This window comes from Clupea harengus, unplaced genomic scaffold, assembly GCF_900700415.2.
Source record: "Clupea harengus unplaced genomic scaffold, Ch_v2.0.2, whole genome shotgun sequence".
NCBI classification, from domain to species: Eukaryota; Metazoa; Chordata; class Actinopteri; order Clupeiformes; family Clupeidae; genus Clupea; species Clupea harengus.
In genome coordinates, this window is record NW_024879582.1 from 136,182 (window position 1) to 157,293 (window position 21,112).

At 40.4% G+C, this 21,112-nt stretch overlaps 1 protein-coding gene across 1 annotated transcript in view; it reads right to left on the reverse strand.

Annotated features, from left to right (window-relative positions):
- The window catches only part of LOC122129039 (interferon-induced protein 44-like), a 35,021-nt gene extending 16,077 nt beyond the window's left edge, over window positions 1-18,944 (reverse strand). Inside the window, exons 1-2 of the mRNA XM_042704061.1 lie at window positions 18,907-18,944; window positions 17,742-17,842 (exon numbers count right to left, since the gene is read on the reverse strand). Coding sequence (XP_042559995.1) covers window positions 17,742-17,842; window positions 18,907-18,940 — 135 coding nt within the window. The 5' untranslated portion in view covers window positions 18,941-18,944. The remainder of the gene's footprint in view (window positions 1-17,741; window positions 17,843-18,906) is intronic.
- Window positions 18,945-21,112: the final 2,168 nt, after the last annotated feature.

The window sequence follows — 21,112 nt, forward strand, 5'->3', positions numbered from 1 at the left end:
TGATGGGGAGAATATGGTGCAGAAGTCTCGTGCCTAATACCATTTTTAACCAACAGAGTTTTGTAATGCTTTGCTGTAAACTCAGTGCTATTATCAGATCTAAGACGTTGAATTTTACCATATGGGGCCGTATATGCAAGAAACCTCTCTGTTGCTTGCAGTGTGTCACTTTTATTACAAACACTGCACTGGAAAAATCATCAGTAAATGACAGGACATATTTGTACCCCTCTCTGATTCTGGGTGAATTGGACCTGCCAAATCTGTGTGCACTAGCTCTAGAGGTCTTTTAGCCCTTGCATCAGGCTTTCTGTTTCTGGTTTGCGTAAACTTGCCTTGGGTGCACACTTCACAAGATGGAGATTTGTTTCTTGGACCTTCAAGTTTCATTACATCAACAACACCTTCCAACCTCTGCACATCGTCAAAATTACAGTGACCCAGTATCTCATGCCATGTCTTTAAATCATAACATCCCTTAACTCGGTCATCACATCCATCACGTATTGTATGCAAGTAATATAGTCTATCACAGTGGTTCTCAACCGGGGGTACGCGTACCCCTGGGGGTACGTGAAGGCAGTCCAGGGGGTACGTGAGATTTTTTAAAGATATATTTAAAATTAGCATCCATTCAAAAATCCTTTAAAAATAGTTATTATACGGCTCTTCAGAATGTTCCAAAAAGTTCCGTTGATTTGTATGGGCCATATGTGGGTTAAATGTCTGCGTTCGCAGGTCAGTAATTTCTTGATGTTCACCTCTGCGAAAAGTTTATGACCGCTGTCATTGGCAGCGGTTTTTGTGCTTCTAATTCACATCTTTCATATCATTCCGCAAGTAGTCAGGTCATTTAACGTAACGGAAAGTCATTGAAACTACGCATTTGCTACGCACATCACTGAAAAAAGGTTGAGAACCACTGGTCTATCATGTACATGAATGGGAAATTTTGTACCGTCTTTGTGCACCAGAATGTCCTTGCCTTTCTTGAAAGTCACGGTCGCCCCGCTGGCAGCCACGGCTTGCACCGAGAATATGTCCTGTAGGTAAGAGGGAATGTACAGCGCCCATCTCAGCATTGTTTTGAGGTGGTGTCCTTGGCGGCCCTCCATGTTGCGTCCTGGCGCCGTCTCCTTTTGCAGGTCGGTGTGTGTTGCTTTTGCAGTGGCTGCACCACAGTTTGTGCTGGCAAGCGTGGGCAATGTGACCTTTCAGGCCGCATCTATAGCACACCACGTCCGCTGCAGCCCGTTCAGCTCCACGTTCAGTTGGGCCTGCACTGTGGGTCTTGCAGCTCTTTGTCGCGCCCACACCAGGGGCGTAACTATAGGGGGTGCAGCAGGTGCGGCTGCACCTGGGCCCGTGGGGTGTCGGGCCTGTAGCCGGGCCCAAAGAAATACATTTGTCGCTCGACGGGCCCGCCCTCCAAGTACGTCGATCGACTGTTTTTATTTTGATTGCAGTGTCAAATGTTATATATACGCTTGAAAAGGCAAACTTATCTCAGTCATGGTTGTTATAATTTTTTGGGGAAAAGTAGCAATTTATAACAAAAGCATATGCCTATCCTACATACACTATAGAAACTATCAAAAAACTATTCAATGAAATGAATAAGTTCTTATTTTCTTTGGTATTTTTGTGATTAGCAATGATGATTGCTGGGTAATGTATGTTGTTGTCCAATGTCAAGTCTCTATTTGATCATGTGACAATACAATACGCTATACAGTAGTTAAACCAATTCGAAGATCTGATAACCTAGTAATTAGGTCCTAGTTCATTGAGCACAGCACAACTTTACTCGTAACAATGCCTTTTAGAGTGGAAGTAGAAAAGGGCAAGAGAAAAAAGAACAGGAGGAGAAGGCGGCAAAGCTGCCTAAATTAGATTATTTTGGCTTTTTAACTAGCCCGTCAACGAGTCGCCAGCCCACAGAGTCAGCAGTGCAGCAGTTCAGCTGGGATTAGCATCGCTGCTTCTGCCCTCAGTGGTGTGTCACCAACCATGCAACAGGTAACCTAAGGCTATTGTGGTAGATATACATTTCAAGACAAGCCTATATACATTATGGTAGGGCAGGATTACTAGGCTACAAGTTGGGTAAATAGTGGTCGCTATTATTATTGCTTTCTAACATTTTTTACGGTATACAAACACCTTTGATTAGCGTTTTTTAGACGCGGTTGCGGAAGTAGGGAAGGCTACGATTTCTTTTTTTTTTGCGTTCACTAGGAGGGCCCGTAATAATATCTTGCACCTGGGCCCGTCGTTATTACGTTACGCCACTGGCCCACACCGTCATTACATTGTCCTCAGCGGCTGGGACACGCATCTTTTTGATGTCATCGTAGCTTCGAAGCTTCGTTATGAATTCGGCAAACCTCATTGTCTCATCTGATTGCGTTACATGGATGGAAAAAGGTTTAAAAGTCTCAGGAAGCCCCTTCAGAACCATAGCTACCAGCAGCCCGTCACTCAAAGTCTCTCCAGCATTTCGTAATGCCGTTATAGCGGTTTCCGCACGAATAACATATTCAGTCACACTCTCGCTGCTTGATTTGTGAAGCGAGGTCAGCTCAGTATACAGGCTTATTACTCGTGGCGTTCCTTTACCTGCATAATAGTCTCTCAAAATCTTTAGCTCTGCGCGCCCATCATCGGCTGCCTCTCGCATCACTAGCGATAAAATCATCCAAGAATTGAATCAATTCAGCATATGCCTCAGCATTTGAGGCCGCTTCCTCCTCTGTCTCCACACCCTCGGGCTCTGTAGTAATAATCCCTTTCAGCCCTTGCAGCCGGAGGTGGCCCAAAAACGTAGTCTCCCAGAGTTCTTAATTCTTTTCATCCCCGTCAAACACAAGCCGCGACCAGCGACCGCTATGTTCTGCTGATCTTCTAGCGTTACTCATGGTGCTATACTTCAGCACGCCATGAAACAAAAAACGCTGTGTATCTTGACTCCGGGCCCATAACCTGTTAACAGAGTAGACGCAACGACGTGACTGACTTCTAACACACAGCAACAGCTGCGCTCACTCAATGAGATTTATTCATTAACACTTCAATCACGTTACAGGTACACACCCACATTAACAATCACAGGTGCCAGTATTCAATCAATAAACAAAACAAGACAGAAACATAATACAAGTTGAGAGTACACTGTTAACACAGTTAATAGTACCTTATTCGAGTCTAGACTCCCTTTGCTCCGGGATGACAAGAGTAACATGAAATAATCAATCAATCAATGAAACACCATGTATTAGCTATGAGTATCATAAAAGTTTTAGGATAATATTGCAATGTCATTTAGTTTCTATTCACCAATGCTAGCATAATAGTTCACAGAAGACAGTTAAGTTAAAGAAGACCTAGGTTGCCCGCACCAGAATAAGGTTGGCGTTCAGCATGCCATGGGTGGATTTTGATGAACTAAATAATAATTTTAAAAAAATCCATCTAGAGCAGCTTTTTGGTATATTTATTTTAATTTGTAGTGTTGTATGACAAAAAGGAGCTATAACTCTAAGATCCATAAGGCAAATCCTAGTTTGCGTCTAGAAGAGCTTTTTGGTATACTTCTTTTAAATAGTATAGTCGTGTCAATGACAATTTCGTCCACCTTGTTTCTCACTGGACTGGGCGTTCCCCCATGATCACCGAGGGCAGAGAAATCCGGGTGAGCCAGTATTTCCTTAAACGTAGATAGTAAAAAGACACGGGGAGTGATCTGCCAAAGATCCATGACTGCATGAAAAATTCCATGCTAAAAAAAAAAATTCTATAACTCCATAAGTACCATTACTGAACATATTCTGTGCTCAACCTGGGGACCTGAACAGCATTGACAGACCAAGGCAGACGGTTAAGAAGCAGTCTTTGTGGTCACAGATGACCTGTAACACAATATAAAATCTATTTTCATGTGTTAAATAAGTTTGGGGGAAGTTTTTTAGTTTGGCTTATTTCATTTTTCATCTGGGTAACTTGGCACATGTTTGGTATGATAAAGTGATAAAGAAATGCAGGGCTCTCAAGTTTTGAAGACAGGCAAGAGTGACACATCCCCCCCCCGGCCACGCCCCCGGCCCACCCCCATTCCGCCCGTATATTATTTTTAGTGTTTTGTTGTTAATAATTGCTCAGACTTGCAGAAAAGATTTGACACATGGCACTGACAATTCAACCTATTACAAAGTATGTATTCAATTTGGGAGAGACAGAGAGAGAGAGAGAGAGAGAGAGAGAGAGAGAAAGAGAATTATGTTTATTGTAGGTGTTTGTTGCCTTTTTGGACTCTTTTATCATTTTTGGTGTTGGTTCCCATTATATATGCCATAGTCATAGAATTGGATGTATTAATTGTGCTGGTTGACTACAGTGCCTGCTGTGTGGGCTGATGCCCCTTACTGCCTATGTGCCTTGTCACATCCCGCACACCTGGATGGGCTCTTGGCGGCAGATAGAGCACCAGTAATATGAGCTGGTGCTTCCTACAGTAATAAATGGCCTTTTAGAGGTCCATTCACTATTAAAAGAGGTCTTGTAGGTGGCTGCTCCTGGGACTTTTCTCTCTTTTGTTCTAGCCATCTCCTCCACTGTTTCTTCCACCATCTCTTCCACCATCTCCTCCTCCTCCACCTGCACCGTCTCCTCCTCCTCCACCTGCACTGTCTCTTCCTCTTCCACCATCTCCTCCTCTAATGTGTTTACAACCTTCTCTGGGCCTAATCTGGCCTTTTTAGTGGGCTTTCCTCTTTGGGCGAAGGACATGATGCTTATTTGTTTTTTACCTGACATCTTTGAAAGACAGATGCAATGATTAATGCATCCATGGCCAGGATATTTATAACATGCTAGTATGCCTAATGAGCTCGCGATTCACAACTTCCTCAGGCGTGAAGAAACCTCGGAATCTGAATAGAATGTTCAAGCAAACACATTTACCAAAAATAATGCCCATAACATCATTGAATATTAAGGGCTGCCTAATATTCGTTTGAATTATAGGCTATATATATTTTTAATAGGCCTACTCGAATTTATTATAGCCTATTAACGAAGTTCGGAGTCAAAGCTATAGTGTAAAGGCAGGCTGTGTTGGCTACAAACACTCATTAAAAACTGATGCTAATCATCTGGGAAATATTCTCTAACCGCAGTCAAGTTGTCATTGCTTGTGTCAAACCATTGTGAATGTGTTGTAACATTAAAACAGGAGATGACTTACTCTTTGTAGAAGACTGATGCTCGGAGCTCCAGTGGTTTCCTCAGGTGAACGAAACTTTCGGAAGATCAATCGCGCGCAATTCTAGGATGCTTTATTTTAATTGGTTGCTGGATTAAATCTTACCCAGATACAAAAGATGTATTTTTCGGATTGGCTATTGTGTAGCCCATTTTTTCTTTTGATTGGCTGATAAGTGGCACCTCACGGCAGAACCCCAGAGGATTCGGGGAGACGTGCTTGATTCCTCCATGGTGAGGGCAGCGCGGCCAGGTCATGTTTGCGCGCTGCGGCACATTAAATAGCCTAGAGTTTTTTTTCAGCGTGAGAAATACGATGTGTGGCGGGGGTGCGTGACTAAAGACCCAAATGAGTGACTGTCACGCTCAATGCGTGACACTTGAGAGCCCTGGAAATGATAATAATATGATAGTAATATTATGTTAAATCTTTGGCCTACTAATTCAGGTGGTCTTGAACCTTAGCATGCATGTTGTTCTTGTCTCCTGTTGTTGGCTCACTGTTCAGTTTTGTCCTGAAGAGTTTTCCTTACCTTCATAGAGTTCCTTCAAAGAGTTATGAAAAATAATATTCTTTGCAATAAATATTAAGTTATAGTTGTATATATTGTTTGTAATAATATTCTCCGGTTAAAACTCTTTGTTCTTGGTGTTAAAAACTTCAGAAGTCAGGCAGATTGTGGAGCAAATTTTATTTATTTTGCCAGTACCACCAGCATAAACCTTAGCAGGTCTCGAGACTATACTGATTTTACATAGTTTTGCATTCCCTTCTTATACACCAAAACAAGATTACAGCACTATCCAAGGCTGAGTGATAAGAAAGGTTGTGTGCAGTTCTGCTTATCTAGAAGAAAGCATGAAATAACTCCCCTATCCTCTATCTCTATTCAATCGGTTTAATCCCATACTCATTGGCAAAGTCGACAATATTTTGTAGGGCATTCAGGATCAAACAGTCAATTTTCTTATCCAAGCTTGATACAGTCCTGCAATCTAAAACACACACACATGCACACACACAAGCAGAGCAGTGCAAAGCACAGTTTATTGGTTATCACACCTTAAGGTCATTCTACCTCTTCTGTCTATATTGACAACTGATTGGACAGTGGATGGATGAATGTGGGTGTGATGTCGGGACCAATGCAGCGGGGGACCCAACGCGCTTAAGCAGGAAGTGCAGGAAGTAATGAGGAGAGTGGAAGAAGACTGCCATATAAAAACTGTCTGCAAACAAACCACCTGCTCTTGGTCTCCTTTGTGCACAGGGGGTAAGGTAGATGGCGTGCAGTTTATTTAGTTGGACTTGTTTGTTATGTGATTGTTGTTTGCATGTGGTAGTGTAATTGTTTGGCTCAGCCAGCGGTCAGTTTTGTAATTAAGATCAGTAGTGATCGCCCTATTTTTATCCAAATCTTTGGAATTAACTTAATAAAGAACAAAGCTTTTAAACAATTTATTGCCATAACCATTTACGGCCTCTTGGCTGTAGCTAGGGGGTTAGCTGCTGACTTTATGCTAAATGACTAAATGTAAATGTTTTAGGCTTTATCGGGTTGCTGTGTGTGATTTGTGTCATGGTTGAGATTTGAACTCACTTTAAACTTTGCAACTGTTGATTTGTAGTGTATCCACTTTGCTGTGAGCTCCTAGTGTGTCTTAGCCTCTGAAAGTAGAGCAGTCAGTGCCGCCGCTCCCATAACGCACACTACGCGCTGTGCGTAGGGCACCAACTCCTGTGGGGGCACCAGAAAATAGGCAACTGAAAAATCATCATAGTTATAATAATTATAATGCCGATATGCTTTCAGTATAGAAATATTAGGGACCTTTTAGGCACGTATATCACAAAACAGGCAGAACAAGAGATATATTTAATTGCTTAAAAAAAGGGACAGGAGTCAACAGGAGTCAGGGGCAGACAAAAGAAAGAGAAAGAAACTGCGAGAAGATTCCCGTGCATCACTTTCAGGTGAGTCCATGTGTAATCATTGTTAAATACGGGAAATGTGCTGCTAATTGAATGGTTAGCCTATGCATACACCTCGAACTAGCTGACGTTATTGCTAATGTTAGCACACTCAAATATGTTATAACTTAGGTGCAAGTAGGGTTGCCAACCGTCCCAAATTGTCCGGGACATCCCGAAATATTATGGGTGATTTTGATTTGTCCCGTCAGGGACAGCTCCAGTCCCGTATTCCAATCACAGCCTTTTTTATTTGTATCCGTGAAAAGAGAAAAATATAACAGTTAAGTGTAATCTGTGCCCTGGAGACAAGCGCCTCTCAACTGCACTTGACTCCACAAGCATTTGTTACGCCAACACGAACAGGTGAAACTCACCAAGAACAAGAAAAACTGGCAAAAAAATCCTGAGCCACAATCATATCATTAAAACAGGCAATTTCTGAGGTAACAGCAGAAACATTTTACTTTCATCAGGGAGCAGCATAACCAGTCTATGTTCAGTACCAAATGTCCCTGAGTGAGAAACCAGAAAACACTTTTGGTGCAGTTTGTCAATTCCTAGAACTTGACATTGTTATTTTAAATGTATTGCCATATGAACTAAAGTGCCATAACATTTGTTGTGCAAACACTTAACGTCAGCATTTTTATATAGTAGCAGTTAAATAAAATAAATACTTTGTGTAATTCTCAACTTAAACAATGTTATCAAAACAAACACAAAACTAAAGCTTATTGACACTGCCAAGGCATTAATGTTAGAGTGTGATCAGGGGCGGCCCTAGCACATTTGGCGCTCTAGGCGAGCTTCACTCCTGGCGCCCCCCCCCCCCCCCCCCCCAAATAAAAAATATGTTTTGCCCCCACGAAAACGGAATTGCAACTTTCAAACGCTATTTTGCCCTGTAAGACTGCATTTCTTTCACATAAACACAACAACGATCGCGACGATGAACAAACATTAATTCAAGAACAAATCACTGAGAAAATGTCACGCCTGTGCTGGACTACGCTCCGGCCACGCCCCCTGTTGAACTGTTTATGGACACACACACACCTCCACGTCATCTTCCCAATCGCCTGCAAATAATGTTTTCTTATTCTTCTAAAAGTAAATCTAAAATGATCTAAAATGAACAAAAGTATGTATTATCATCATTTGTTAAATATAGCTATTATGTAGTTATTAAGCATTTTGGTGTATTTGGACAGCCTGACATTTTTTTATTCCAAGATGCATAGCTCTTGATTAGTTGAATCATGTCTAATTAAACTGGCTAGCTCGCTCCACCAAAACTAAAGCTGTCCAAATTTGATTACTCAATTTTTTATGACGCAAAATGACGCACATTGCGGTACAGCTGAACTTGAACTGATGTTTCGACTGAATAGCAATAACAAGGAACGTCACAAGTCACTGGCTAGCTAGCGTTAGCTAACTAGCAAGATTAGATACAAACCATTCGCTAAAGTTGACAATACACTTGGATTTTTACCAGTATTCCTCACTTATTGACAAGTTGCCGTGTTTGGCTTCCTTAATGGGTGTGCTATGCAACGAGTAAGATATGTGTAGTGTTGTTGCACTGGCTATTGGCTTTATATGTGCGCCCCTATTTTAATCATGTCTTTTTTTGTATAATGTAGAATAAATGGACATATCATTTTTGATATACCCGCCTCTGTAAAATCCTTAAAGATCTATGTGACAGGGAGTAGGAAAACTTTCAATGATAAGGTACATCTTTTCTTCTTAACTCTACTAAAGTGTCGCGGGCAATTCACGCATTTGTGAACGTTTTCTTATCTGGAATTCAGTCTAGGCTAGAACAGGATTTAAGGATTTACCTTTCTCCTTGGCACGTTTCTCTTCTTCTTCCTTTCTTTTCTTCCTAATTTGCGCCCCAGATGGCTTTTGCCTCTTCATTATTTTGTTCTTCAAAGTTTCTTGAACGCACACACACTCTAACCAAACGCCTCATTGTGCTAGCATGTTCTGACAACACCAAGGACGTACGTACCCCTTCCCCTTTCCGTTTTTTTATGTCAAAATATTGCTTGGATATATAGAAGGGGGCGCAAAAAAAACTCTGTCCAGCAAAAAAAAAACACAATTCTTGGGTTTTTTTTTTTTTTTGCTGGGCGCAGTTTTTTTGCGCCCCCCTCTGAGTGGCGCCCTAGGCGACCGCCTATACCGCCTGTAGGAAAAACCGCCCCTGAGTGTGATGAAGCACCAAAAAGTTCACTGCTGGCAGTTACTCTGCTGTACGTAGTCTGCCGAAGCCTCCCTCCACTGTCTGTTTCGTTGAATGATTTGCAATTATCACATGTATGTATATACGTCTTTGGCGATTTTAGCCTAACTATCGAGATTCTAAGTAAAATGGAGACCAAACTTTGTTTGGTACTCCACGTAGATCATAAACCCTTGAATATACAAACGACTCAATTAAATCGGTTGAGAAATGTAAACGCTATAGAGCTTTTTATCCAGCTCCACCGCAGCTCCACCGTTCACTTGCGTTTGTTTACAGTCCATTCTTTACCTTCCCATGATGGCGGCGAGTTGGCACGTCGCAGCAATCATAATCATATATATATATGTCTATGGCAGCAATGCCCTTCTCCATGTTTGTTTATCCACCCATTCTTTTCTTTTCCGGTTCCGCAGCAGTCAGCAGCAGACTTTTACAAAATAAAAGCCTGTGAGCAACAGACTTTTACAATAATAAAATAAATAATAAAACCTGCGTACGCAATAATAACGCGTTAACGTGCCCAGCCCTAAATTGTATACAAACACTGGACTTTTTTAAAAGAAAGAAAACAAGCATTTAATTGATATACAGACATTTTATATCCAACCTTGCTTTTATCATTGGAACGTTAACTTAAAGTGAAAAATACAAAACAGCAGGTGTATTCCCTGTGTTGCAAGGTAACACTTCAGGTCCAGGAACTGGTAGGAGTCCAGGTATGGGGATGATGATGAGAGCTCATTCAGTGATAGGATTTTTACAACTATTGCCTCCCTTGCATTTGCAGTACTTGCAACAACGGATACCAGCTACCCGACAGGGACATCCATTCTTGTGTGCACACTTGCCACATGAGCAGGGATCTGGCAAACCTTCAGGTTTTGAGATTACAATCTCAGGGACTAATAAACTGCCCTTTCTTACAAAACCATAAGCACTAAAGATTGAGGTGGCATCTGTAAATGGTGCTTGGACCTAGCCTGACATTGTCATACTCATAATTCTAGTCAGAATATGAGTCCGATACTGCTCAATTGGGCTGTGATTATGGGGCGTGTTTTAACCGAACCAGGAAAAAAATTGCCTCTTCGCTCAATTGGATAGACCTACAACCAATCAGAGCAACGTCCCATCTTCTTCGCGACCATCGGGGCCAGCTGAATCCCGTAGGAAGGATGGCAAAAACATCTTTTCGATCGACAAATGCCTTGATCGCGTTTCTCTGTTCCTCTTTCAAAATGAATACGCTGTCGATGTCTTCTAAAACAGACTCGATGGCAGAATCTACACATCTCAGCTCTCCAGCGGCAGCCATGTTTGTTGAAAACGAATTCAACCCAAGCGCTCTTTGGTGATCGTATAAAGCCCGCACTGTTTTTGATTGGTCCGCACAGCTTCTGTTCGGGCATAGTTTCCCCAACGGAGCAATGCCGGACCGAACTTTCCGACCTCAAATGTTGTGGGTGGGGCTAAGTTCGGCTGGCACCCAGGCTAACTTGGACTCAAAGCTGCTGTTGATAATAGGCTCTTTGTATATGTTTTCTTGCATTAGTTGAGGTGCAAGCGGTCCTCTCAAAGTCCATCTTGAGGACATTACTATCGAACGCAGCAATGCGCAGGTCGTCAAATGTCTCCATGTCTGTTGATGGTTTGAGGCATTTGACCAAGAATGTTTCCGCCATTTGTATTGCACTCTCTGTTAGCTGTGGACAGTTGCAATTGAGAATCAGAGAAGAGTTGTCTGGTTTGCGGACAGTGTTCAGAGCTGCAAGTTCTTTGTGGTCGGTTCTTAATGAATATGTCATTGGACAGTTGGAGGTCTTGCGGTTCACAGAAGCTCTTCTGTAGTCCAAAGCTGCATTCCTTCAACTCCTGCACCAGCTCAGTTGACAGGTGAAACTCTCAGGGACTCTACCAAGACCTCTGGAGAACTGTTGGTGGAAAGTACCATCTGAGATGCTCGTTTGTTACCTGGGTATGTAAAGCAGACATTGTCTCCATACAGCTTGATGATTAGCTGCTTTGCAGCTCGGTTTGACACTACTTGAGTTGAACCTTCATTGAGTCTGTCTCTGATGGAAGTCAGACTGTATGCTGTTTTGCTCAAATCAAGCCCAAGAGCTAAAAATCTAGCCTTCAAGGAGTTGTCCTCAGCTGTTATTGAATCCTCCTTCTCAAGATTTTTCAGGATGTCCTCAATTTTGGCATTATACTTATTAAAATAGTCTTTACGGCAAGGGTCATGATATTGGACATCAGCCGCAAAAACATCATCTACCTCGCACATTATCACTGTTTGGGTGTACACATGGTCAACATGGCCGCATTTAGTAATTTCTGGGTCATCGGTTTTTCACAGATTCTGAACAATTTGTGTATTTTCTTCTTTTTAACTGTTTTGCAATCTGAACCACAAAAGATACATACATTTGTTGTTGCACTGGTCTTAAATCTTCCGCTTCGTCGCTCAGTTGGATCATTAATACGTCTCTGCTGAGATGGCTCAGATTGTTCTAATGGTTGGGTTGTGTGATCAGCCTAAGCCATATCCCTTTGAAATGTTCTGTAGCAGAATTTGGTGTGGTATTTTATGATATCTTGCTTTTGCACTGTCAGTTGAAGAACCCTAGCAGTTCGAGTATCATAGATCTTTGTTTGTTTGCCAAGCGAAACAATAACACCCCTGTCAATTTCACCACTAGAGAGGTACTCAGATTGCTTCTTCTTCTGGCATAGGATGCACTCGTCGGGATTGATCGGTTTAGGTGAAGCACAAGGAGCTGTGAGAGGTACTTCATCCTGAAAATAAACAATTATATACTGTTAGGTTGCTCAAAAAAGCTAGATACATTTTTTTCTACCATCAAATATTTCCCACTTCAATCCAAAGTTGTCGTACGCATGGCATGTCACTTTTCTATTTTTTAACCCCCAAAATCCACAGATAAATTTAAATGAATGAATGAAAGCTTATCTTACCATGTTTCCCGCTGTAGCCCAGTCCAATGAAGTATTATCTATGTGACAGGATAGTTAAGTTGTTCTCTCAATCTCTCCAGATCTTTTGGAATTTAATACAGTAAAATAAGGTTTCAAATATGAGTAATTGGTATGTACCAACATATCTGCTCTTTGTTAGGAATAACTTCATGATATGAAGACACTGTAACTTCATCAACTTGTCTGAGACTATGTGATCACAAGTTCTGATGGACTGGTTATGACATTTTCCCCATTTTGCAAAAAAACAAAAACAAAAACACTAGCAGCTAGCTAGGTAACAAACTGTAGTTAACTAGCTACAATACACACCACATTAAATATACAACTGATACAAATTCATTATAATTATTTAAATACACAATATTACCACTCATATGATAATGACACATTATAAGTGTACATGCCAACACAGAGAATAAAGAGTAAATTTCCTTACTTTTCTTGATCTCACAAGTCATCTTGCTTGACAGCCATGTGCTCTGCTATGACCTCAGGTCACTATGGCTGCCAAGTAAACTTTTGTTAAAAAAAAAGTTGGAGGTAAAGACGTGATGACAGCAATATTTAGAACAGCTAGGAAATGTAAGCTTTTAAAGTTTAGGTTAATAGATAACTGGCAATTCCTGTATGTTGCTAGTTGTATGTAATAGGTAAGAGTTGTAACTTTTTTTAGCCATTTTATTTATATCAAATCAGAATGCATACACTCTTCTATGACCTTATAATCATGGTCATTGTGAACATTGTGATCACCTCAGAAAATCTGTAGCTTCAAGGGTTTATGTATGCATATATAATGAGATATCGCCTCATTCGCATATTTCTATATTATTTTTTAGACAAAGTGTAATACAAAAAGTATTTATCTTAATATGAACATTAATCTGGTAGAAATTGATGAGGGTGTATATAAAGGAAAAACAAAGTCCCATTCACCGGTAGTATGATAATAGTGTCACCTATAGTGGTCATTTTCAGGTCTTTCGTCCCGGATCGAGATTTTGGCACACATCCCACGTTGTTCAGTGGGGTAATATTAGTCTATAACAGTTGAGATATTCTCCGCTAAATGAAGCGCATACAAATTTTCCCCAGGACCTGTACTATTACTACAATCTCATTTGTCTGTGTTAGGGTTAGGATAAATTCAGCACCTCAGGTTACGTTATAAGGGTAAACATACACACACAAAACTACCCCCCCTCTGGTTTTTACATCCCTACCTCAGCTAGATGAATCTCATCCACGGGGGTGACAACCCTCAATTATTAAAAAAACAGGAAGGTTGTGACACTTATAGCCTACATCGCTTGCACTAACGTTCACCTGACCCGAACTGTCGGCAGTCTCGGAATTCGCGAACGTCCCCATGCACATAAATACATTGTATACATAACAATATTAAATACACGGAAATTAGCATAGCCAGCTAAATACTGTAAAACGAGGGCAAAATGAAACTAGTCCAGAGCAGCATAGCTTCCTTCTTAACAGAACCTGCACAAAAAAAATCTAAGGAGACAATCTCCGCCAAGTGTTTTCTGCCATCTCCACGCCCCCCTTGTCAACAGCTGAGTGCTAACGTGGATTTAGTGCCATGAATCACATCCTCACAGCGCAACAGAATGAACGTGTCCACACTCAATGGTCTTCTTTTCATCGCTGTTAATGGGCAAAATGTAACCTAATAAGGCCTACCGTTAACTTGAAAAGAATTAGGCCTATTTATTGCTTGTTTTTTCATGATTTAAGGGTGTTTTTTTTTTTTGACAAATCGCACCCTGGTTATAAGGGTAAACACACACACAAAACTCACTGCTATCTTAATTTTCTTGCCGAAGTAGATTTTGTCCTGATCCTCCTTCACCGAAGGACATCAGCTGTCCACAGGGGTGAATCTAGGTTCACACTTTTGTGGGGGCTAAGCCCCTAGATAAAACCTATTCTTTTTCCTGTGTCCCCGCAAAACTAGGGGGGTCTGGGGGCATGCTCCCCCATGAGAATTTTTAGAAAATATCCTTTTGAAATAGTGTCCTCTAGTGGGTTTTAGGAAGATAAATTAACAAATTTAGATTTAAAATATGGAACAACAATAAACATATTGAAGACATCTGCTGAGATAGGTGCTAATTATACTGTAGCATGGTAGGGATTTGCAGCTCAAGTGAGTAGGTTAACATTGTAGGCTAGAGTTCACTAGCTAGTTATAGCTGGCGGAGCTACTGATTAGGGTAGCATACGCACAGGATCAATGAACTGGCATGATAAAAGAGAGCCACGACATGTGCTATACCTTTATATCCAGCAGCTGATTATGGCAGCTTTCACCAGCTTTGGTCGGACAGTCGCTGCAAGTCTGTTTACTAGACGTTATCACCGTCTGTCTGCACGCTCGCAAGGCTCACTCACTCACGACCAAACAGAGCCACGCGCTTTCCACCACAGTCTCAAACAGGCCGGATTCCTGTGCTACTCGAGACTTTTTTTATTTCTAACTCTAAAAATTCAACAAATAACTTCACGAAATCGGTGGTTTAGTGTGAATTTGACGATCTCAAAATAAAAAAATAAAATATATTTTTGGGGGGGCTAAGGAAACTCCAGAAAGCTCCAGCCCCCCCAAAATAGGGCTAGATACGCCCCTGGCTGTCCACATGGGTCCTCAAGACTACACGTGGGATTTCTGTAAAAAAAAAAGACAGACAGACAGACACATATATACCCACAAAGTATGACTAAACACGTGCATACACCAGTATATGCATGTATATACAGTGCCCTCCACAATTATTGGCACCCCTAGTGAATATGAGCAAAACAGGCTATAAAAAAATATGTCTTTGCTGTTTATCCTCTTGGTCTTTCACTCAAAATATTCACAAAAATCTTATCCTGTGTCACATCATATTTGTACGTCAGTGGAACAGGAAGTGGAACAGGAAGTCATGGTTGACCTCTTAAGAGTTCCTTATCAAACAGGTGAACTTAAAAATGTAAAACATGACTGGAAATATACTTCAGTTAGATTTGAATTATAAGATTTTTCTAGGGGTGCCAATAATTGTGGCACACATGTTTTGGGGAAAAATATTTATTTAATGTCAACAGTTTTTTTTTTCTTTCAATAGTTTTACTTCAATGAAAAGGTAAGATTTTTGTGAATATTTTGAGTGAAAGACCAAGAGGATAAACAGCAAAGACATATTTTTTTATAGCCTGTTTTGCTCATATTCACTAGGGGTGCCAATAATTGTGGAGGGCACTGTACTTCCTGGTATCTAGAGCTTAATTATCTTTGTGTTGTGTGCATGCATGCAAGTATGTAAGTATGTATGCATGCCTGCATGTATGTATGTGTATGTTTGTGAAATGAAACAAAGGAAGAATTGATAAAGTGATAAAGAAATTATGATGATATGATAGTAATATTATGTTCAATCTTTGGCCTACTAATTCAGGTGGTCTTGAATCTTTGCATGCATGTTGTTCTTGTCTCCTGTTGTTGGCTCATTGTTCAGTTTTGTCCTGATGAGTTTTCCTTACCTTCATAGAGTTCCTTCAGTGAGTTATGAAAAATAATGTTCTTTGTAATAAATATTAATAATTGTATATATTGTTTGTAATAATATTCTCCGGTTAAAACTCTTTTTTCTTGGTGTTAAAGACTTCAGAAGTCAGGCGGATTGTGGAGCAAAACATTTTTGTTTTGCCAGTACAATACCAACAGCATACACCTTAGCAAGTCTCGAGACTATACTGATTTTACAGTTTTTCATTCCCTTCTTATACACCTGATGAACCCCTCTTGTCTCACTCAATCTTCCTTGGCCCTTTCCCATGGATCATGTGTCATTTTTTAGTTGGGCCTGGAAACTGAATAGCTCCTGGTATACTAGAGTAGCCAATGGGGGAGAAACGGCATGATTCCAGGTTTAGAATGAATAGCCTCTGGGAGACAGTGGGGTGCGTTCAACCAGCGTGCGAATAGTTCCTCTGATACTCCTCTTAATACATTTCACACATCAGTATGTTTGTTAAACTTGATACACATTTAAACATAGAGAGCACATAATCTAAGAAATGTCAGTAGTGTAAATCATTTTTAGTAGTTTATGGTAGTTATACTGATTGTTGATTTTCTTCACACACAGATTATTGAGTTTTCATTCACATCTTTTCCACCACAAGTATCCAGTATGTAGTACACAGAACATTAATCACATGTTAACCAGGAAGTAAACATATGGCTTAACAGGAAGTAACACAAGCAACAGGAAAACAAAACATGGGAGAATAAGAGTCCCAACCAAGGAATATGCTGCAGACATGAAGGCTGCAACATGCCACCTGACTTGCTAGTCTATCCCACATTTTATAGTAGGATCAGTCAACTGTCTAACAGTTCAACACACATACAAATTAAAAGCAAAACAAGATTACAGCACTATCCAAGGCTGAGTGATAAGAAAAGTTGTGTGCAGTTCTGCTTATCTAGAAGAAAGCATGAAATAACTCCCGTATCCTCTATCTCTATTCAATCGGTTTAATCACATAATCATTGGCAAAGTCGACAATAATTTGTAGGGCATCCAGGATCAAACAGTCAATTTTCTTATCCAGGCTGTTCTCTTCATGGTAGTTCTTCACCGGGAAGATACGGTTCATGGGAACACCGAGCTTGATGTGTAGCATCTGCATCTAAAACACACACAGAGAGCATACAGAGCACAGTTTACTGGTCAACACACCTAAAGGTAATTTTACCTCTTCTGTCAATATTGAAAATTGATTGGTACAATTGTACACTAACAAAAGACACTGAATTACTGTTCTACATTGTCATGTCTGGAAATGGGTACCTGACATGATCGCACTTATTTCAACCATTAACTTTTCTCCACAGTGAGCCAAAACGAGTCTCGTCAACCAAGGTTTGCTTTCATTCTCCACGTGCCATAATTGTACACCACATACTCATTAGGGAAAAGTGTCAGTATTGTGTTCAGAGTTCACAGTACTCTGACAACAGAGATTGTTCAGGCCAGCTAGTCATAGTATCATGCGCTGTATGCTACTTAGAGTGCTTGTTTTCAGCATTGACTGTATAAGGTATGGTGCTGCATGACCCCTTACTACAATCTCATTTGTCTGGGTTAGGGTTAGGTTAAATTCAGCACCTCAGGTTACGTTATAAGGGTAAACACACACACATACACACACACACACACACACACACACAAAACTCACTGCTATCTTAATTTTCTTGCTGAAGTAGATTTTGTCCAGGTCCTCCTTCACCAAAGGACAACAGCTGTCCACATGGGTCATCAAGACTACATGGGGGATTCCTGTAAAAAAGACAGACAGACAGACGCATATATAAACCCACAAAGTATGACTGAACACATGCATACACCTGTATATGCATGTATATACTTCCTGGTATCTAGAGCTTAATTATCTTTGTGTTGTCTGGGTTAGTGGCCGGTCTTGAACATTTGACTAGAACATTTACTATCCATATACAAGGTTGTGTGGTTCCCTGCACTAGTATGTTTGTTTCCAGATTCATGCTGCTATACATATGTTTCTCTGTCTGATTTACACCTTTGTTGTAGTATATTGTGTGGGCACCCAAGGACACCTGAGGAGAGGGAGAAGGATCTTGGCGGCAGACTGAACAACACCTCTACTCCTGACTGCCTGGTGCCCAAACAAATTAGAATAATCTCTTATCTTAATCCATGGACTCTACAGTTTACTGTATGTAGTCCTACTTTTAATTGTAATTAATCAAATCTAGAGAGATCCAACAACATCTTGAAGTCAAGTCTTTTATTCAAAGATATTCTCTTTATTTATTTTCAGTTCAGGTTAGCTGAGGTTAGAAACACAACTAAATAGAAATGAACTGAAGGAAAAAACATCTAACACACTCATTAACCAGTGGGTGGTGTTTGTGTTGGTGAGGCATGTTTTCCATGTTTACTAAAATGATGAATGGTTTAATTACTTTGTTAAGATGCTTTGACCAAGACTAATTTCTCTGAAATAAATATACATATCATCAAAACAAAACAAATTGTTTTCCATGTTTACTAAAATCATGAATTTGTAAGGGAAGGACAGATAAACATGGTAAAGTAACGGGTATAATGGAAGGTTTTTGAACATTAAATTAAGTCTTGCACTTTTAGTTTTACAGTGTACATAAATTGTAAACAACATGAATTGAAAAACACAATGTCCTGCACTAAAAGTAAGCATTGGCTAACCATTCAGAATTGGATCACTATCGAGACAACCTGTGGAAACATCTGTATTCTTTGAAAGTTATTTTTGGTCTCAGCGTGTGCTCTGTAAAGTTCATTTAAAAGCCAGTAGGTTTTCTTAGCATGTTCATGATTCTCACCCAGGTTCTTGGCAACTTCTCTGACTTCATTCATCTTCTTGATGATGCCACTCGTTACGTCCAGCAGAATGATTTTGTTTGCAGGCATCACACTCACCAGGCAGTGGACCTTCTCATTCAGAGTGGGGTGCTTGTTGTAGTACAACCCACCAGACAAAGGAAACGATTGGTTGAACTACTCCAGATAAAAAAGCAGAATTTTTTTTTATTCAATTGAATGGGAGATCAGGTACAGTTGTAACACTTTTTTGTGTAAACACATAACACCTCGTCTATATCGACTTACTAATGCAAGCACACATGCCATCTTTTTTTCTCTAATTTTCATCTAAATGTCTTGACGGGGACAGATGTAACAGTGGCCATAGACAATTGTAACACACCAGTTTGAATGGGCAATGTCAAATTTTCAGCAACAGCCATGCATTATTCAAATCAAAATAGTTGTGGACAAGGGTTTTTCACGCGATTCAAAATTGCATTTCGTGATTCACATATAAATGTCACGGAATTCACAAATGTAAACACTGTTACTTTTATTAACAAACTAACACATGTGCATTTACCACTTCCAATTTGGGAACATCCCTGAATTTATTTGTGGATTTTTACTTCATCACTTAAACTTAAATTCAAGGGTATGACTGAATGTGACCACGTTGCATGACATCTGGGTTCTGATTACAGTGCATTGTACTGTTCAGTAAAAGGCAGTCATTGTATGTGTTATCATAATAGTCTTATGTATGGTTGTGTGCATGCATGCAAGTATGTAGGTATATATGCATGCCTGCATGTATGTATGTGTATGTTTGTGTTTTACCTTACCAAATAGCCATCTCTGATATGACCATTTAAGGCACTGATGATGTCAGCAATCAGCACCCCGCCTGTTTCTGTACCCTCCAGTCCCATGATGTCATTGAAGACAAAAGACAACTTTTTCCCCTGCTGGTCCTTAATCTCGTACGTTTGGTACTGAAAGGTAAAGTGTCGAGAGTCTTTAGGGTAGGCACAAAAAGACAGTAAGGAGACAGCAATTCCATGGCTTATAATTTATTCACCCTCCACCAAGTGCAAAAACTAAGGAGAAAAAATTAAAAAAACGACTGATTATATAAATTGATAAAAAAAGATATTTACAAAACAGTTCAAAGTACAACAGAAGTCTGTTGCATCCGCCATTAGGACGCGGTGAAGACCTGCCTATGAAACACGGCATGACAGGTCAGTTAGTAAATCTGAACCTAATTAAAGCAATATACGTGATTATCTACTGACAAATTAATTATATTACCTGCAGACAAATTTGCTTTCTAACTTCCTAAATCTCAGTTTGACAAGATGTTTGATTGATCATCATGGCAGATACATTAAAGAGGCAATTCAGTGTAAAAAATGTGGGGTAAAATGATACATTGAAGCATACCAAATAGAAAACGTGTGTACTAAGTTCTCCTTGCAGTGTCCCAATGTCCATTCAGAAATGAGATTACCAATGACTACATGGAGCAAAGATGAAAGAGGAATAAATGAACCTTCAAACAGAGGGCGGAAAAATAGCCTGTTGCCAAAAATCGCCCTTCAGCCTGTTGTGTAGGTTGTGAATGATTTAAACTTAATCGAAAATAGAAATTAAAACAACAATTCCCATGTACTGATGCAAAACAATTCACTGTTATTTTATTGCTAGCTAATCAGTCCTGTGGAGCGGATTTTGTGCCACTTTGAAATGCAAACACCACTGCGATTATGACCTTGCAGCCAAATTCATTCAACTCTACTAATATTACTACATGTGAGGATACCAAAGCTACTACTGAGGGAATCTCACACCTGTAAACACTAAAGGGGAGAGGCTGCAGCTGTGTGTAACCAGAAACACACACACACAGAAACAGACCAGACACTTTATGCTAGAGCAGGGGTCTCAAACTCTCGGCCAGCGGGCCAGATCCGGCCCGCCAATTGATTTTCATTCAAACACACACACACAGAGAGACAGAGCAGACACTATATGTATGTGCAACTGTTCCTTTAATCCTTGCTGCCTACTGTGTTAACTTACAGTTTTGGCTTGAGTTGTTTCAGTGCCTGGGGCTGCATAAGCGTTCACTTTTATGCGGCCCTGGAAGACAGTGTTGATGGAGTTGATAATGCTGGATTTCCCTGCTCCAATTGGCCCATGTATCAGGACGCGAATGCG